The sequence below is a fragment of the Acomys minous genome, assembly GCF_964271855.1.
Source record: "Acomys minous genome assembly, chromosome: 5".
Taxonomy (NCBI): domain Eukaryota; kingdom Metazoa; phylum Chordata; class Mammalia; order Rodentia; family Muridae; genus Acomys; species Acomys minous.
In genome coordinates this window covers 21,668,899-21,689,353 of record NC_140494.1, presented here as the reverse complement: position 1 = coordinate 21,689,353, position 20,455 = coordinate 21,668,899, and the positions used below count along the sequence as shown (strand labels likewise).

Genomic DNA, 20,455 nt, shown 5'->3' with positions numbered 1-20,455 from the left:
GCAGAAGGAACCGATGGCCTGACGGAGAGACTGCCGGCTGGAGGCCCTCCAGAGCGTCGTACATATGTGAGGGCCTCAGGCATCTCTACTCCGCCTGCCCTCCCTAGGGACTTCTTATGAGAACAGTGAGGTTGTCCGCTTACCGCTTCAGTTCCCTTCTCTCTGGTGACGTAGAACTGCTCAGGTGTCAGTTTCTTCTGCCAGTCAGCCTTGCTCAGAGAGAGCTTGGACCGTGTAAGAGACCCTGCGTTGTTAAGTAAGGCATTTGTTTGATTAACATAAAGAGTTGCCCTGTCCCAGTTTTGGTTTTCACTATCACCCAGAGAAATAATGCCAGCTCCTTCTCCCAGCTGTGACTTCATTCTTCACAAGAAGCGGAAGGCACAGACACGACATGCCTGGCCCATTTCATTAGCAAGAAACAAGCAATGAATAGAGAGCCAGTGATCTCTCTCTGGTCCTCCTGGGGCACAGACCCCCCCAAGGAGTGGCTCCAATAGGAAATACTACCAAACAAATTCTCCCCAGGCACCTCACAGTGACAATGCACTTTTCTTTCTTTCTTTCTTTCAGACAGAATTTCTCTTGTAGCCCTGAAACTCACTCTGTAGAACAGACTGTCCTCGAACTCACTGAGAACCACCTGCCTCTGCCTCCCTAGTGCTGAGATGGGTGTGCCACCACTACCACCCAGCTGAAAATGGATTCTTCCTCCCATTTCTGCTTTTAAAAATTTCAAGTCTTTATTGGTTTAGTTTTTCTCATGTAGCACATAATATCCCCCTTCACAGTAGGGTCCATCAGTCTTACATTTCCTGACCCTTCTGGGATCTGTTGGTTAGTCATGTGACTTTGAAAAAGCTTTTCATGCCCAGTTTCTTTTTTGTAATAAAAAAAAAGAAAAAAACTAAAAAAAAAAAAAATAGCAGGCAGAGTAATGGATTTCATTATGGCTCTCCATATATATGCTCTTTTTGTTGCTTCCCTTCTTTCGTTCTCCTCCACCCCCTCCCCCCTCCCTGCTCCCCCCACTCCACTACCCTCCTTTTTCTTGCACACATGCTCTGTTACCCTTCCCCTGACTTTCTATTAAGACCTCTCCTCAGCTCCACATCTCTCTTCTACTTTTATGACCTATATCTTAACACAAATTAAAAATACATGACTAAAATAGAGGAGCGGCATAAGAGAGGAAATGTGAAGGTGTCCGTCCGTCTTTCCTGGTCTGGGATGCTATAATAAATGATTTCACGTCCCATTGATTTTCTTGCAAATACCATGATTTCATTTTCTTTAGAGCTGAATCAACTCCGTTGCCTGTGTGTCCTGCAATGGCTAAGAAATTCCGGTCCATGATAGGCAGCCATCTTGGCACCTAAGAACCATTTGTCTCTGTCTCAAGTTCCTAAAAGATAAATTTCTGACAACTCTGACTCCTTGAACCCATCCCCACCACCAACTCAAAAATGTGCAGTAGTGACCATCTTTATGTTATGATAGGACTGAGTCCTGGTTTTGGCTTTGTAACTTGTTTTTTCAGATACTCAAGGAATTCTTGTGATGTTTCACCTTTAGCAGCTAAGGGTTTCCTTCCCCTACCTCTGGGCAGCGTGTCTCTGACGTGGATTAAAGCCTGTGGCCCTGCTAGCAGTTTTAATAAATTGCTTAATTTTTATCTGAATTTGAGTCTGGTGGTCTTTGTGTGTGTGTGTGTATGTGTGTGTGTGTGTGTGTGTGTGTGTGTGTGTTCACCAACTCAGCAACAGCACCATAGTTTCCTGACTTGCTGGACATCTAGGCTGGTTCAGGGTCTTAGCTACTGTGAATCATGCAGCAATAAACTATTTCCAAAGCAGGACTTGGAACCCTTTAGGTATGTGCCCAAGAGTGGTACAGATGGGCCACATGCTGTTTCCATCAGGACCAGCTGGGGGCAAAGAGGGATCGGGTAGAGATGGTCTTTGAGGAAGGAGTTAATAAGTTTCTCTCCCTAGCTATTTGGGTTTGACTGTTGTTATTCTTCATGTGTATGTGTGTGTGTGTGTGTTTGTTACACACAAACAAATATGTATTGTTTATGCTTTCCCCCCATAGTATTTGTTATGGATGCCTTCACTCACACATCAAAGCCGTTTACCTTTATGGGGTGGGGAGCTGGGACTGGAACTCACACCCACTGACCTCACCACCACCTGCTTCTCATTCTCAGTGTTGACCTGTACCTTCATGCTTTACTCAAGTTTACCTTAACTGATGGGAGCGAGGCCAGTTTCCCATCCTGAGAGTAACGCCGGTCCACATACAGCTTTGTTCTTCTTTTGAATTATTTCCGTAGAATAAACTCCCAGGAGAGGCTGTCTGGTAAGTCACACAACCCCTGCTCAGTACTGGTGTCTGGCCAAATTTATTTTTTTATTTTTATTTTTTTAAACATTTATTTATTGTATTTATTGTATATGATATGCCTTATCTGCAGAAGAGGGTATCAGATAACATTATAGATGGTTGTGAGCCACCGTGTGGTTGCTGGGAATTGAACTCAAGACCTCTGGAAGAGCAGGCGGTGCTCTTAACCACTGAGTCATGTAATATGACTGAAGACTCTCAGCTCCCAGCGCTATTCATCAGGCTGGTTTTTTTGTTTGTTTGTTTGTTTGTTTGGCAGCACCAAGTTCCTTGAAGTTTCCACTAACATCACCAGGCTATAAGGACCAGTTCCATCTAGCCCAGTAGACTCGCAACAGGGTCTGGCTGAGACATCAGTTAATGCTTCACAGTGGCAGGGCATTTATTTATTGAACACTAAAATTTTAAACCAGCAAGGGTCTAAAATAACTTCCAAATGAATTGGCACCCATCAGCACCATCTGGGCTGGAAAGAAGGTCAGGAGAGCAGCTGCCCAGTGCTAAACCACAGGGGCACGAAATGAAACAGAATTACACTTGATACTCCTCCAAGATTCCTAAGGCCTCCTCGGTAAGGTATAAAAAAATGCCCCAAATAGGGGGGCGGGGAGGCGCTTACCATTCCACCCTCAGTCTCTCAGCCACTAACAATGACTGTAGGAACATAAGACTGATCAGCACACACTTCTCAGTTCCTAGATTCACACAACAACCCACAGCAAGCACCAAGACTGCTGTGGGCCAGCTGGCTGCTCACACAGGACAGGAGGCGGCTGGCAGTCCGCGGAAAGGGGCCGTGCAAGGCAAAGGACTAACCCCGGCTCAGGAGAGGGCGCGCGAGGTCCAGTTGTTGGCCGCCACTGGTCCCTGGCCAGTGTAACATATAAACGAACTGTGTGCCGGCATGGGAGAGAATTCGATCCTCACAGGGATCAATGCTCCCCCCTCCCCCCGCCCCCCAACACACCGAGTTTACCGACCGCGGTGCTCGACAACTCCCCCGGCAAGGGGCAGTGGGCCGCGGGGGAACGGGCTCTCAGGGCCTCACCGGAGGCTGCCACCCGGTCAGCCAGGGCAGTGAAACCGAAAGCCACCAAGCGGCGGCGACTGAGGACCTACCTACCTGCGTCCTCGCCTGCCGACCCGGCGCAACCCCGGACCGGCCGCCCAGCCGCCTCCAGCAAGGGCAGGCCCCTCAGCGCTCTCAGTAGACGCGCCATGACGTTGCCACCAACCGGTTCCCTCCCCAAGCCCCACCCTCCCTTGGGTCCCTCCCCTCTGACCAGGTCCCTTCTCCTTTGCAAGCTCCTTCCCAGCTGGTGCGTCACCCAAACCCAACCCCTTAACTTCTCCGCTTGCTCTTCTCACCCATCTGCCCTTGACCTTCGCTGAGTTTCTGGAATGTCCCCGGGCTCCAACCTTTCACTGCGTTCTCCAACTCTTGCCTCCTCCTACCCGCGCGCGGGAACTTCACTCCTTTTGGGATCATTCCTAGCCCCAAACTGTTGTGTTTTATTGTGCTTTCGTTTCCAGAGTCATACCAATTATAATTGGTCATATCTGACTTCCTTTACTCAGCATAATTATCTGGGCATGGCTGCTCGGCCTTTGGCGTTACAATTGTGCACAAATAATTTTTCTGTTCTGAATAGGATTCCATTATACTAAACTGTATTCAACTAGTTACTCATTATTTTAGGCTGTTTCTAATTTTTTAACATCAAAAACGAAGTTGCCAGGAACATTCCTGTACATGCCTTTGGGTGGATGGAGGCAGTCTGTCTTGTGTGCATACCTGGGAGGAAATGGCACTGCTGCTTCACCAGCAGTGTATGAAAGTTCCTGTTCACATCTCCGTTGTCTGCACTCGATTACTCCGGCCTCTTCGTTGTTTGTTGTTAGGTTTTGTTTTGTTTTTAAGACTGGATCTCTCCTGTTCAAGCTGGGGTTAGGGTTAGGGAATCTTCTGCCTCAGGACTGAATTTATAGGGGTACATCACTACATCCTATAGACTTAAATTTCCCATAGTAGGAGGCTTCTCTTGTGAGGTGTTACTTTTCAGTGTCTGACAATTATCAGTACCCAGCATTTTTTATGTACTTACCTGCAGACCACAAACTTCCTTTGGCAAATTATCTACACACGTTTTTTGCCTATTTAATTATTAGATTATTTGTTACGGGGTTTTCAGGGTCCTTTATATATTCTCTGAACATAAATCCCTTATCAGATCTTTTCCTTACAAATTTCCCTTCCTCTAATCTGTGGTTGTGTTTCCTATTTCCTAGTTGTGACTTGGGAATGAAAAGTTTTAAATTTTGTTGAAATTCATTTTATCGTTTTATATATATATATAGTTTGTGGAGCCTTGTATCATATTTAAGAAATGGTTCTTAGTCCAAGAACACAAATATTTTTGTCTTGGTCTGCTAATTTTATAGTTTTGAGTTTTACATTTAGGTCTTCTACTAACCTGAGTTAGTTTTTGTTGCTGTTATTTTGGTTTGTTTGGTTTGTTCTGGTTTAATTTCTTTTTCATAAGGCAACACTCGTTGTTCTCCACTCTCTGCCTTTTAATCCTTGTCAAAAACCAGTGCTTTGCTCTGTGGTAGCGCAGCTGTTAGGTTTCGAGGCCTCAGGTTCCCACACAACCAGTGGGAGGAAAATCAGTTTTAGTTTTGCTCTGTTTTTTAAGCAATATAGGAGTCGGTTTCTGGATTTTCCGCTTTTCCCAGGTGATCCACATGTCACATCAATACTGTGCCGTCTGCACCCTTGGGGGTGGAATCAGCTAGCATTGGGCCCATCACTCTGCCTTTCTTCACACTCCCAGAAAACACAGAGGAAGGCCTTCCTCCCCTCTTCCGTCTCGCTGCGCCCTCTCTCCACTGCCTTGAGAACTTTGACCTCGTCCTTTATTTCCACGCCCCCTTCCTGCCCACCACTATTTGCCAAGTCCAACTTACCATCAAGAATGATCATGGGCTACATGTGGTTTTAACCTAACAAAACCCACTTCGGTTTTACCCTTGCCTTAGACTGTGAAGTGTCTGACCAACTATGCTTTTCTGGCTTTAGTTACAAATAGATGTTTCAGTTTTGTTGTTGAGAGTCACGATGCACTCAATGTACTCACTTTCTTGCTCCTGGTGATCACACGGCATGTTTCTGGTACATGACAAGAGCGAACACCACCAGAAGGAACTAGGAAAGCTAGTGAGAGGGGAGCAGACTGCACTAGCTACTTTTGCCTTTCCTTTTCTTTCTGCTTGGGAACGGCTGGAGAACTACCAGTTTTCTGGTATGCACAGAGATAAGACGTACTTCCTGGTGCTAAATAGGAGATGCATGGAGCCCGAGTTTAATGGACGGTGGAGGGAATAGGCAAGCCTGGAGTTATGTGCATTAAAATGCTCTGTTGTATAAGAGGCGAACAAATCCATGTTTTGTTTAAACTGTAATTTTCTGTGTTTTTGTGAGGAACAAACAGTACTCAGCTGGTCCCAGGTGTGGTTGTAAGCTCAACAACATGGTCTCTCTGAATATCTTACACATTTCTCTGCAAACGACATTCACAAGGGGGAAAAACATAATGCTAATTAAGTTCTTAAATGAAAAAGATAGCGTATCCACCAAAACGATAATGAAATCTACAAAGAATAAGACAGGCTGACTGCTAAAGTAGGACACCAGGCCAAAAGTCAACAGACTTTTCTCTGCTTACAACTATTTGGGAAGGACTGACAGGATGGGTCAGCTCTGAGCCATTCTCTTCCTCAAAGAAGTGTAGCTTGCTTTCGTCTGCCCTCAATCAAATACTGATGGTCAGTCTGCTCCCACTGCACCCTGCAGAGTTCCTGGAAACGATCCTCCCATGGCAACTCCGGTACCTGTGAAAGATTTGAACAAATGGCTTAGTAGAAAAAGAGTAACATGGCACAGGCGCTGGCTTCTATATTCAGCTATTTCCTTATGGCACAGGTTTTTGTACAAGTCAGTCTTTGGCCTTGGATCGGTCATCTGAAAATATAATACCAGTGAGGAGAAAAAGTAGACTTCAAACAATGCTTAAATTCTCTTAGGCCTGTTATTATACAGCTTTTGGTAATAAGTGGAACGATGTGCTGTTCTGGTGAACCACGAGCTGAAACGCTGAAGATTAAACTCCTGTTAAGGTATTTTACGTGTACAGACATGAACCATACACATTGCCCAATAAAGCACAGCAACCGTATTCTTCCCCAATTGGAAAAATCAACAGAATAATAAGAGACCCCTGCAGGACACATGACAGGTAGACAGTTAGTATTATACATGTAAGTCAAGGTAATATCCATGTGAGCCATAGTCAGGCCAGACAGGACAGATGCTTAAAAGATGGGAGCAGAGCATTTGCACCAGAGAAAATCCAAATAGTTAACAAATTCTTGGGAAAATGTTTAATTTTACAATCATTATAGAACTTCTAATTAAAATATCTCCATATATTTTCTCACATGTATCAAATACTAATGTTAGATTTTTTTTTTTTAAAGAAACGATTGCTAACAAAGCTTGGGGATTGAGGCATATTCATATATTTTCTGTAAAAAGGGTGACTATTTTTCTGGTAAAAAAAAAAAAAAGTAGGCTATAGAACTCATTGCATTCCTCATTTTGGAACATTTGTTTAGGGGTACAAATCTCCAGAGGGAAAACCTTGATATGAAAGGAAACATTATTTTTGCTGAGAGATTTACAGTTATGTTCTTCATAATGGCCAATGAATTTTTAAAACTCATTAACAGGCAGTTAATGACTAAGCAAATCTTGACATAATAATTTAGTGAACAAGTATATAGCCACTAAAACATCAAATGAGAAGATGACTTGGGTTTGTGTGAGATGAAAGCAAAAGGGAGCAACCGGGACGGAAAATAGCTCAACAAGAGCATAGGGAGCATGCGTGATGAGAGCTCCTGCTCATAGGCAAAAACACATGCTGGTACTGTCTGATGAAGAGACTGCTTCATTTCAGATGATCCCTCAGACTTCGCGGACACTTCATATTTGTTGTAGATAAATTACAAAACAGAAGCATGCAAAAAAAAAAAACAAAACAAACTATGTGTGGTCTGTTTAACATGTACAGTAATCAATATGTTATTTATTTTTCTTTTCATGCAAAACATGTGTTTGTGTATTTGCATGTGTATGGGTACATGTGTGCATGTGTTCATGTGGTGGCCCAGAGTTTATGTAGAGTCTTCCTCAATTGCTTACGACTTTGTTGTTTTGAGGCAGGGCCTGTCAATTAAGCTCAGAGCTCCACCTATACAAGTAGGCTCACCTATACAAGTAGCCAGTTTGCTCCAGTGATTGCCCTGCCTCCACCTTCTACACCTGGAATTGAAAGTGGGCTGCCCAAGCAGCATTCAAGGCATTTACATAGGTTTTAGGGATCCAAACTCAGTCCTCTTACTTGGGTTACAAGTGCTTGAACCATCTTCTCGGCCCTATAGATAAAGTTTTCATTCCTTCATTCGTCTTTAAATACCCCCTTTTCCTCATCTTGAGCCCTTTGATATGGGGGGAGAGGGAGGATGGATCATGAGCTAGGCTTCTCCGCCTCATGACTATAGTCATTTAGGGGCAAATAATACACTAATGTGTGCACGAGAGGAGAGGGGACTAAGTTGCAGTTATCTTGTGCCTAGTACCAATTTCAGCATCCCAAGCCTTCACTCCAGATGTCTCCAGACAATGACTATGTCCTCTGGGAGGCAGCTCCACCTTGAGTTGAGAACCACTGATCTGGAATTGGAATTCGGAGGACCTCTGCCACTTAACTGAACCCCAAGATTCCTATCAAAGATGAACACACAGGCCAGAAGAGCCACTGAGGAAAAAAGACTCATTTGAGGCGAGCCCATGGGGAGGGCAGCTGAGCCTTCCTTTCCCTGGATTGCATAGATTGAAATGAGAATTGAGATCTAGAGGCACCTTTTGGCCCAAAGGTAATTTTGGTAGCAGGGTTGTGGGAACTTAGGTAGAATTTATGAAGAAGCCCACATCCTGGAAAATTGGCTATATGGAGCAGAACAACCTGAGCTGTTGATGTCTGCTAAGACTCCTGGGCCCTCATCTTTGGCTTTTCTCTGATGCCCTGTTGGCACTTGTTTTTAAACTCTATTTTATTTGGAGTATTGAAGCCTCTACTTCCTTTCCACTTACCTCTGGGTAAGAGACAAAGAAGGTTATGCAGAGAGGAGGTGAAGACCCCCTTACTTCTCCCAGTCTTTTAGGGTCAGTTGAGTTCTTTTGGGGCAGTACCAATCTCCATCAACAGTAAACGCAGCACGCAGTCTCCTCTGAGCCCCTGAGTTGAAACGTTTCTTTCAGTTGCCACACTGTCTATCTCTGATCTCTCCAAACTGCTACACGCTGCACACCACAACTGCACACCACACTTTCTCTCTCCAGGCTCTTCTATTTATCTCCCTCAGTGTCCTAGACAGTACCCTTCCCCATGTTGCACAAGGTTGGCTGTTACCAGCTGACAAAGACCACGCCCCACATGAGACAATTAACAGCTGTGGGCAAACTAAAGCCCAAACTAAAATCCCACACTTGAGATTAAAACAAAATCATATTTACATAAATAACTGAGTTTACAAAGAAACCAAAACTTACATTACAGTTCCCTCAATCTTCTCCCACAGTGTTGAAACACCAATCTATGTGAGTCCGTGTTTCCCCAAATTTTCACCACTATCTGATGTTAAGAGGGTCAATACCCTTTGCCAATATTTTGGTATTTCACTGCCTTCCAATGTTCACGTGTCTATTAACAGAATTAAGAAGGCTTTTTATATCTTCTGTGTAGAAGTTTAAATTTGGGATAAGTTGGGTTTATCTATGGTTTATAATCTGTATGCCGTTATAGCATATTTATTCGTCTGTGTGTATACTTCATACCATTTCCCAACTTAATTTTTCTCCCCTTCTCATGCCTCCTACCCTTTTCTCTTTTGGTTTGTTAAAGCAGAGTCTCACATGTATCCCTAAGCAGACCAGGCTGATCCCAAACTTGTAGCATCCTCATTTCTCTGCCTCCCACATGCTGGGATTGTAAGTATGTGATGATGTGTCCAGTTTTGACTTGGGTTTCTTTGTGTGGAGGGAGGGGCATGCATGCAGGTGCAGGTGTGTGTGTGTGTGTGTGTGTGTGTGTGTGTGTGTGTGTGGTACGGGGTCAACCTAAGGTGCTGTTCCTCAAGGGCTGCCCTCTTTGTGCTGTGCACAAGGGCTTTCACTGGGGCCTGGGGCTCCTTCATTAGACTGGGCTGGCTGGCCAGCAAGCCCCCTGGGATCCTCCTTGTTTAGACCTGTCCAGTGCTGGGGTCAGGAGCATGGGTCACCAAGCCAGGGTTTTAAGGTGGGCACTAAGGATCAAATTCAGGTCCTCACACATGGACAGTGAGCATTTTACCCATTGAGCTCTCTCTCCAGCCTACAGAATACATTTTTAAAAATGTATTCCTATGGGTTTTCAAGCCTATTTAAATGAGTCTTAATAAAATGCTAGTTTTCTCTTATGTTGTATTCAAAAGTTAAAATTTCAGTCCGCACAAAATTGATTCCCATTTGTAGTGTGAGACAGGAAATGATTTTGGCTTTTTCTATATAGATACCATGTTTTTAGAACCATTTTTTACATTTTCATTTATTAACCATTCATTAAGATGTCTATTCTGTTTTATTGCCTAATGTCTATCACTTCCTTGATGCTACACTGCTTCAGTCCTATAACTTTACTTTAAGCCTTAGTGTTTGATAAGCATGATTCTCACTTCTCAAACATTAGGTCTTGATACATCAAATTAAGTATTGAGCCATTTTCTATGTAAAATTTAGTAGCATAAAATAACTATTTCAATATTGGCTGAAGTTGCATTGATTTTTTGATACTAACGAATAGACCACTGCTGTTTTGAATAATTTTTACCATCAAAATGATAAACCAATGCAGAAAAGCATATTGCAGTTTCTGATTCATTTATGTGTTATCTACATTTCAGCTATTACCCAGTTAAGAGTTAGAATTCTTTCATTAAGTTTATGGGTAGAAGCCTTGTAAGTTGTGCTGCTGTTATCCATATTTATTTACATGTTCCAACTTATCATCTGCTGTTTATATGTAGTTTAAGCATACTGGTATTTGTTGGGATGATTTCCTATACATTGTATAAGGGTTGCCTTTGTATTATCTGAATCCTGATTTCTGTGACAGCAGAGAGTTGAGTACAGGCCAGACTTTAGTGGTGTCATTTTTATGAAGCATCACCTGTCTCAGTGTTTTGCGAACATCTTCTCTGTCACCTTCTGATTGGCTTAATAAAGAGCTGAACTGCCTATAGCAGAGCAGGAGAGGATTGGCAGGACATCTGACAGAGATAAGAACTCTGGGAAAGAATCAGGTGTGTGTGGGGGAGGTGGCAGATTCACTAGACAGACACAGAGGAAGAGACTGGTGCCCGACAGATTGGAAAGAGGAGAGGTAACGGGACCCATGGCAGAGAGTATATAAGTATAAGAGGGTTAATTTAAGTTACATGAGCTAATTAGGAACCAGCCCAAGCTAAGGCCAAGCTTTCATTTTAATAAAAAGTCTCTATGCCATTACTTGGGCGGCTGGTGGGTGGAGACATCCAACATAGATATTTTCTTCAGTAGTCTCACCAAACTCTCTCCGTATAGCCAACAGTTCATCTTAAAGCATTTCTTCAAGTTTCTATAAGAACAATCATCATCAAATTATCTTATTTCCTTTCTTGCCCATGCCTTTAATTTCTTACTCTACTGGACTGGACATGCAATAAAAGTTGACTAGAAACAGTGACAGCAGCCTCCTTGGCTTTTGAATCTCACAAGAGGGGAATGCTTTTAACAACTCCCTTGCTTGTGTATTTGTTGTAGTTTTCCTTTTTCTTTTCTTTTCTTTTTCTCAGAACCAAAAATAAAGCCCACCCTAGGCAAGGACTGAGCTATAACCCTAGCCTTTATGGTTGTGTGTTTTGTGTCATTCAGCATCGATCAGATGGCCTGGGTTCCACGTGCAGTGGGCCAGTGTAGGCAGCGCATCCTTCCAGATGAGAACACACAGACCTCAAGATCAAAGGTGCCATTTCTCTTAGGAACTGCTAGAGTGCTTTAGGGCGAGGCCCATGTGCTAGAACAGGGTGTGGAAAGAATTTTCAATGGAGTGTTACAGTTAGCTCTTCTAGAATGAGATGGCTGGTATCAGACAACAGCAGAGACTCAGGAGCTCCACAAGCCTGTGAGGATACAAAAAGTATGACAGCTCTTCATTAAGCTGCCGTGCTAAGCACAGCATAGGATGGGGGTGAACATCCAAAACCAGTGAGAAGGCAAGTCTGGTGGGTGCTTCAGTGGTTGTCCACACCAAGCTAGCAATGGCAATAGAGTGGGCTTCAGCAGCTGCCAAGGCAGGTCCGCCATCACTGCCTGCCCATTAGCAGTCGAGCCCTAGGTGTCCAGTGGTGATTCTCCCCAGAACAAATGGAGTCTCAGATGGTCATGGTGGAGGAATGGCATGAGAGGGCAAGCCAGTCAACCTTTGATTTTCCTGAATCAGGGATTTATAAGCCTTGTGCAATGGGGAAGGGTTTGAGGGTGAATGTGCCTGATTCACTGGGGCTAGGTGTGACAGGATACTTGATTTACATGCAGTGGTACGGTAGCTCATTTATATGTTGTAGCATGGGGTCTTATCACAAGAAAGAGAACACAGTACTTAACTATCCTATGGGTTGGGGAAGAGCTTCCAGGTACAATTAAAGGTCTTTTGCTGAAGGCTATGATCTCCTCAGCGTAGAGTGGAGTATTTACAGGAATTCCCAGGTTCTATCAGGAAAGAGTCAGTCCTGAAATGTTGTTCCCTGAGGGCTATGTGATACTTCTTAGGGGATCTGGGGATCCCTAGATCAGGGGAAGAGAGAACCCCACTGAGAAAGGGAGTCTACTGTTATAGACTGAGCTCTGTGGCTATATGGAAACTTTGACCTTAACTAGCAGAGTCCCACAGTTTTTGTTTTTGTTTTCTTTTCTTTTCTCTTTTGTTTTTAAGACAGGGTTTCTCTGTGTGGCCCTGGCTGTCCTGGAAGTTGCTCTGTAGACCAGGCTGGCTTTGAACTCATAGAGATCTACCTGCCTCTGCCTCCCAAGCACTGAGATTAAAGGTGAGTGCCACCATAGAATCTTACTATGGACCATAATAAGCTGGTCTTGAACTTGAGACCTTCCTATACCAAATGGTGACATTAGAAGCATGTACAAGAGTAACCAAAAGCCAACTTCAAGTGTCATAATTCCTCAGGCATTGTCCACCTTGGGTTTTGAGATGGGATCTTTCGTTGGCCTAGGCCTCATCCTCCTGGCTCTATCCGCCACCGCCCCTCCCAACTCCAGCAGGCTTTTCATGCAGGTTCTGGGGTTGGACTTAGGTGCTCATGATTTCACAGCAAGCGCTTTACCAGTCCAGCTATCTTCCAAGCCCTGCTATAAGGCTTTGGTGATTGTTTTTTCTTGCTTTTTTTTTTTTTTTCCTTTTCTTTCTTTTTTGTTTTTTAATGTTGTTGTTGTTTTGGTAGATGCCCTAGTTTGCTTTCTGTTGCTGTGATAAATGCCATAACCACAAGCAACTTAGGGGAGGGAAGAGTTCATTAGACTTACAGGTTCCACCTACCATCTAAGGCAGCCTAGGCAGAGACTTGCACACAGGAACTGAAGCAGAGACCACAAAGGGATGCTCGCTATTGGCTGGCTACCGCACATTCCTAGGCAGCCCAAGATCATCTGCCTGAGGAATGGTTCTGATCAATAATCAAGCTAATTCCCCACAGACAAGTCTATGGGCCAATCTGATCCAGGCAATGTCTCAACTGAGCTTCCCTCTTCCTAGATGACTAGTTTGTGTTAGGTTGATTGCACATACTAACTGATACAGGATAATTTGAGGTTTTTTTTGTCATGAATGAGTATTGTCTTAGTTAGGGTTACTATTGCTTTGATGAAGCACCATGACCAAAATGCAACTAAGCAATTCAGAAAGTGCCCTACAGCTGGAACTTCTGGAGGCATTTTCTCAGTTGAGGTACCCTTCTTCCAGATAACTATAGCTTGTGCCAAATCTAGTTTTTCTGCTAATGTTAAACTGCCATTCAATCTTGAGATCAACACTTTTTGACCATTATGTATGGAATGGTTCTACACATTTTTAGATTAAATTTGTTAAGAGTCTCTCTGTGTGGTCTTGACTGTCCTGGAACTCTGTAGACTAGGCTGGCCTTGAACTCACAAGGATCCACCTGCCTCTGCCTCTTGAGTGCTGGGATTAAAGGCGTGTGCCACCACCGCCCAGCATTATCTTTAATTTTTTTTATTTTTGCATTTATGCTCAAAACTGAGTTGAGTTGGAAAATTTCCTGTCTCATAATGCGATTGCCTGGTTTTTATATCAACTTTGTGCTAGCCTCATCATATGTGCCTAGAAGCCTTATTTATATCACTCAAAATCAATGTGGCTATGTATCATGATTTGCTGATCTAAGTGTTGTTTGAATGTATTGCAAATTTATTTGCAAGTTAAAGAAGATGCTTTTGAAAAGGCTATTGATGATTCTAATTGAAAAGACCTTAAAGATAAAAAAAAACTAATTTTAAATTAATCACAAATTTCTAATCAATCTATTTGTCTCTGCCTTCCCTCCATCATAGTGCTTTCCCAGATGGATTGTTATGGATAGCATTTGCTTTTTGGTATAGGTTAGCTTTGCCTCCAGAGACCTGCCATCTTGATTGCTCTGAAGGCTGGCTACATTTTAGCAGGACATGGGCTCCTTCCAGCATATACTGGCTTTGACTATTGATCTCCTGGGCTCCTGTATGGGTCACATGGTATCTCTGCTCTGAACTCTGCTACTAGGTGTTCTTCCATTGAACTGTGAAGCCATTCATTCGACTCTTGTTTTTCTGCATCATCTGCTTTCTGAAGTTAATCTAAATTTTCTCTCTCCCTCTCCCTCCCTCTACCTCCCCACTCCTCTCTCTCTTTTCTTTTTTCTTAACTTGGATGCAGCCTTATAGCCCAGGCAGACCTTTAGCCTTGGGAGTGCTCTAATTCTTTTCTCTTTATTCTGCGAGGAAACCAGCACTCCAGAATTGATCGAAAAGGCTGACTCTCAACTCAGTAGTGCCCATGTTGGTCTCTGCCTATTTGTAGCCTCACCAGCCTTTCGGTAAAGCTTGCAGTGCAGCTCAAGGCCCCTCTCAGTGGCTGTTCATTTTCAAAAACGGCTTACAAGGTGGCCTTTGAGACCATCCTGTGGCTCAGGAGAACTTCAGCACACGGGGATGCCTAGAGTCCATCCTAGTAGCATTTTGCTTTCACCAGGCTAACGGAAATGTCTGTCAGAGAAAGCATCATTTGCAGCTCGGAATGCCTTCAGAAGCTCCCCAAGCAGTGTGGCAGATCTGAGCCTAGTTACCGGGTAGGTGGGCGGTCTCCCTCCAGATGGCTCACCATGACAAGTTAATCCCACTTCATGTTACTGGAAATTGCATTCTCCCCTGAGAGGGAAAGTGTATGAGACCCATGGGCATTTGATGTATGGATATTTCTAAGCAGCCTGACTTGGAAAAGATTAAAGCAACCCTGTATTCCCAATCCCTGGACCCCTTTACCAGCAGATCCAAGGTTTTAATCTGCTCCAGGTGGCTCGACTCGTAGCAGCTCATACTCCTCAGCATCTTCAATTAATGCTAAGTGCAATCAGAGCTGGCAGGGTTCATAGGGTTCTGGCACACTCAAAGGACAGGCGTAGAATCTCGCTGCCAAGTCCAGGAGTACTATCTTTGGGACTATACTTTTCATAATCAAAAGCTACTGTGATTAATGAGCTACAGGCAGTGGGAATCTCCTATCTTTAAAAATCACAACCACGGCAGAAAACCTAAGAGCCAATTATTACATAGCCTTGAGTTTCTTGACCTCGAATGCTTTCTGAGACTCTTTCTTTGGGGGCTGCCGCCACATAAAGAGCTACGGGCTGATTGCTCTGTGTTGTTTGCAAGTGGGAGCCCCGGGCTCGCTGCTGACCTGCATCAGTGGGCGTGTTTGTTCTAATGGTGCTCAGAGGCACTGGGAGCTGGCCACATTTAAAAGCAAGATAACGCTGTCTGACGCTAGGCTTAGGAAATCACCACATAACTGACTTCACCATTGCCTGCCTGATTGCTGATTGGCTTCTGTTCTGAGGCAACAGGAAGTGAGAATAGTAGACATCAGGACATACCTCTGCTTGGGCAAGTCACAAAAATGGCCATTTACACCTCACAGCAATAAAATCAGAATTGAAAGGTTTGTTTGTTTGTTTGTTTGTGTCCTGTCATGTGATGGTTATGGTCAGAATTCCACTGGAAAAGGGAAAAAAATGGTATTGCAAACAGATGAATGAGACTACCCCTTGAATTTAATGTCTCTTCAGAAATATTATCAAAATGTTAAATTAAAAAAAAATCACCTCTAGAAACTTATATCTTGGTTTTTGTGACTGTCAAGAGGTCATTAGAGGACAAGAAAACAGGGTATATTTGTTTTCAGTCAAGTCAAAGAGAGTAAGACCTTGGCATTTTTTTTTCTTTTCAATTTTACAAGTGACTAAAGTTGGTATTTAAATTGTGTCCCGTTCATCATTGTAAAATGGCACATTGACTTCATTGTGCATTGTTGTAAAGGCTGGAGAAATGGATTCTATTTTATTTTATCACACACATAGCATAAAAGTCTTTGTAATTACCTTATTTTATGAGACTCCCCACCAGCTGGGCATATTGCAAACATCACGTTCCACAGTTTATAGATGGAGAGAAACACCCACACGGAGCCTGAGTTGCCCTCGGAGACGCACCTGAGTCGATATTTCTAAAGAAAGCCTCCATCTCCACCCAAGGAGACTCGGAATCCTCCAGCTGGGTCCTGGAGGCGAGAGCCCGAGAAATGACAACGACGCCCCAGAACCGGAGGAAGTTTCCACCTGTGTTCTCCAGTGTGCCCCCATGGAATGCTGCCATTCTCTCTGGAGCAGCTGGCGACCAGTGTCTTGCTCTGTCATCATGTGATAACTTACTGTGGTCCACTTAGCACAGCCCAAGAAAATGGATAATTCCCAAAAGAATGTGAGTAAATGCAAAAGCGAAATCCAAACGAGCAAAGATCAACCCTCCTCCACTAGACGCTACCTTGGCGTCACCGGGCCCAGAATTTTCCCACTGCTCCCTTCCGTATAACCTCCCCTGTGGTTATACGGATCCCACGCCATCACAGAGGATAAGGTTACTTATGTCTGCCGTATCCATGACCAGTTTCTCAGTCCCTCGTCCTCACCCCTCGGGTCGCTCTCCCACACTCATTGAAGACTTTTACATGCGGGGTTTGGTTGTGATGTTCCGATGACCTCATAGGTCACGTGAAGGCTCTGCAGTTCCACCTACCAGTCAGGAGACAAGGGCATCTGTGCTCAGAAGCCCTGGGCAGTGTGAGTAAGTCAGTGGCAAACCCAGAGTTTCCCATCTCAAGCAGCCAAAGTAAAAGTCTACTCGTAGAATCTGAACCCGCTCGGTGACTAGGGAAGGAGCTCATGGGCTTAAGGTGTGTTTTATTTGTGACCAAGCCGAACTTCCAAGCCGCTGCCTGAAAAAGTTCTAAAATTTTCTCGTGAGTACAAGATGGTAAATGGAAATTATTAATAACCCACTCAGACTAATTTAATCCGTACACATTATCATATATATGACTGTTGCGTCTGTGTGCTGCTGTGATTATATGACTTAGTGGATTTAGTGGTATGTGTTAGGACTCTTCCTGCAGGCTGCCAGGCCCCTCAGGAACCATCGTGCTTGGCTCAGGGGGTTATTTCCTATTTTACTTCCATTTGTCCCATCTGGTTTTTTGTTTCTCATTCTTTCATTCATTTATTTGCATTAGATTTTTGGTGGCTTTAGTATTCCATTTTCTCCCTCTATTGGCTTTTAAAATTATGCCTCAATTTTCATTTTTAATGGCTGCTCCAGTCGGGCTTGTCTCTGTGTCTATAACTTATCACAGCCTGTCACTCTCTCCCCACAGAAAATTCTCAGCTAGGACCCACTGCTGAGCAGACTCCTTCCTGTCTCTGTGCCACTGTTGCACCTCTTACCTAGGCGTAGGCTGCAACCTCAAAATGCACATTTTCATCTGTGCTTCCAGCCACTGTTTAACCCGTGAGGAAGCTCGATTAACAACAACAAACACAAATATGTGTGCTCATATTCTGCATGAATGATAAAACATGTCGTGCCTGGCTTATTGCCCTTAGCATGATGACCTCCAGGTCCCCCTGGAAACATTCCATTCTTCTTTATGGCTGAAGAGAACGCCACCGTGTGTTCCACCGTGCCTGGTGTATCCATTCATCTGCTGATGGGAGATGAGTCCAGGAAGGCTCCCTAGCCTCTCTGTTTTAACCTTCGTTTTTGATAAATAGTTTCTACTGATTGTAGGAGTCTAGGTCAACTTCCCTTTTCCCTCGCCCAGTAGCTCTTTAACCACGCCCTTCCATTGACTTCTGGCTTGCACTGTTTCTTATGAGGAGTCAACAGTTATGATCACACTAGAGTCTGGTTTTCAGCGTTTTTAACCATAATGTGCCTTGGCATGGCTGTTGTTCTGCTTGTTCTACATGAAATGTGCTACGATTTCTGAATCTATGGGTGGAAAAGTGTTTTTTTTACAAGTTTGAAATTTTCAGTCTTTTTTTTTTTTTTCTGCCTTGCCCTCCTTTTCTGTGACTCAAGCTGTATTTGTTCATTCGTTTTCTAAGGGGGCAGTGAAAGTCCTTTCCATGGTCTTTTCTTCCATCCTCTGCCTCCTGAATATCTAGCTCATTTTTGTGATCATCCTTAATAAAAATGACTCTGTGTTTGCTTATATGCAAATTAGTATTCTGGCAACTACAGAAAGGTTTTTACAAGGCAGTATGTCTGCACATGGTAACTTTTTACTCATGAGGAAGCAAAGAAGGATTTCTGTCTATGAAGCATGTAACCATCAAGGTTATAAAAACCCAGATAAATATAGTTCGCCGACAACGTGTTGCCTTTCTTCTGTCTCTGTGCTTTGTTTCTCATTATTCCCAGTGTTCTCAGAAGCCAGTGTCTTTTCCAGACAAAGGCGAGGAATTCTGCTTCAAACTCTCCAGCCTCCCCCAGAACTTTGGATTCTCTCCTCAGCTCAGGAGAACCGCCTGTTTTCAAATGCACAGCAGGATGGCTACAGTTCATAAAAGCAACCTTCCGTAGACTAAAGGGAAACTCCACTCTCAACGCTGCCCACACTACCACTGAGGCAGGCTGACAGGCATCAGACCTCCCACCATCCCATAGGCATGTGGAAGAACAACCCCCTAGGGACTCAGTGATGATGACATCCCCAAGAACTGATGCCGTGAGGGGACTCCACCCCTCCCAGTGTGTGCAAGCACTAATGAATGACAGGAAGATCCAACAGCCATCAAATTCAACCACCTCGTTAGTCAAATGAAGGTCATAAAGGCAGGCACTGCCCCTATGTTCCCCTACAAACTTAGTACAAAAGAGCTACACCCTCATCCCCTAGTGCATGCTCATGGGGCGACACACTGGGTAAAGGCACTAAGTGTGGGAGCCTGATGCTCCAAACTCAACCTCAGGAACTCATAGAGCGACGTGAATCAGTAATCCCTGCACTGCTACAGTAAAATGGGAGGCAAAGACAGGAGAGTGAATGTTCACAGGCCGTGGAACAGGTAGTGCACAGTGCAGCCACAGAAACAAGAGTGAGCTTGTCTTAGCAGGATAAAAGGAGACGGCTGACTCCTGATCTGTACGTGCGTGCATGCGTGCATGCGTGTGTGTGTGTGTGTGTGTGTGTGTGTGTGTATGAGAGAGAGAGAGAGAGAGAGAGAGAGAGAGAGAGAGAGAGTCATACTGAGCTATCTCAGTGGCCCTAATTGAACACATAGAGTTCTGTAGTTATGAATAAGTCACATTCACTAAATAAGTAAGTAGCAACTGGGAAAAAAGACCCATTTCTAGTTTCCTTGCTTCATGAGAGATGGGCCCCTGTAATAAGTTCTGTGAGCCACAAAGCACTGTAGGAGGGCGGAAGAGAACTAGAGATGACTAAAAGGCACTTAGCCACTTCGTCTCAATTATATCTATACATCCAATTAATGTGCAGTATATTACTTTAAAAGCCTGTTTTAATTAAAAATATTTGTTCTGCGTTATAATGGATGCATGTATTTTATTTAAAAGTATCCATTCCGCTGTCGGTCTCGACAGCTGACTACACAGGCCAGGGCAGGCTGCCTTGATTACATTTTAGCTTCTTTTCCTTGCCGAGCTCTGCCTCGGCGTCTAGATGCCTGGCTCACAAACTAAGAAGCAGAATCTCGCACACCATTTTCCCCTGCAAGCTGAGTTCCTGCGGCCACTGCAGTTATCGATACCACATTTCAGCTGCTTTCCTGCGTTTGTAAATAAGTTGCATAAGGAAATAAGTCAAATATAAATGTTTGCTACTGGATTACTTATTCGTTATAACTTCATAGAACTTCATGCTTTCTGTTAGGGCCAGTGAGGCGGCGCAGCAGGTAAAGTGAATGTCACACAAGCCTGATGAGCTTCAATCCCTGGAGCTCACATTAGGGCAGAGAAAATAGGTTCCACAGGGCTCTCTTCTTGTCTCTACTCATGTACCATGGCACACATGACCCCCCTACACACACGTGCACACGCACACACACATATTTGCACGCTTGCACAACCACCACTACCACCACCATCATCATCATCATCATCGCAATTTTTAAAAAGAAAAAATATGAATTAATGTGACTCCCCTCTGTAAATCCCAACACTAACTTTTAAGACTTCAAGGACTAGGTTAATAAATATTAAATTATTTTG

General features: G+C 43.9%; 1 protein-coding gene across 5 annotated transcripts in view; it reads right to left on the bottom strand.

Moving 5' to 3' along the window:
* Positions 1 to 16,555, bottom strand: part of MSRB2 (methionine sulfoxide reductase B2) — a 44,624-nt gene extending 28,069 nt beyond the window's left edge. For 2 of the 5 annotated variants that reach the window (XM_084781512.1, XM_084781508.1), the window contains exons 1-2: positions 3,775 to 3,979; positions 144 to 244 (exon numbers count right to left, since the gene is read on the bottom strand). In XM_084781512.1, coding sequence (XP_084637638.1) covers positions 144 to 244; positions 3,775 to 3,964 — 291 coding nt within the window. In that variant the 5' untranslated portion in view covers positions 3,965 to 3,979. Of the gene's footprint in view, positions 1 to 143; positions 245 to 3,222; positions 3,307 to 3,529; positions 3,677 to 3,774; positions 3,980 to 16,377 lie in introns of those variants that run through there. The other 3 variants (XM_084781509.1, XM_084781510.1, XM_084781511.1) reach the window with 3 other exon arrangements.
* Between the last annotated feature and the right edge of the window lie 3,900 nt (positions 16,556 to 20,455).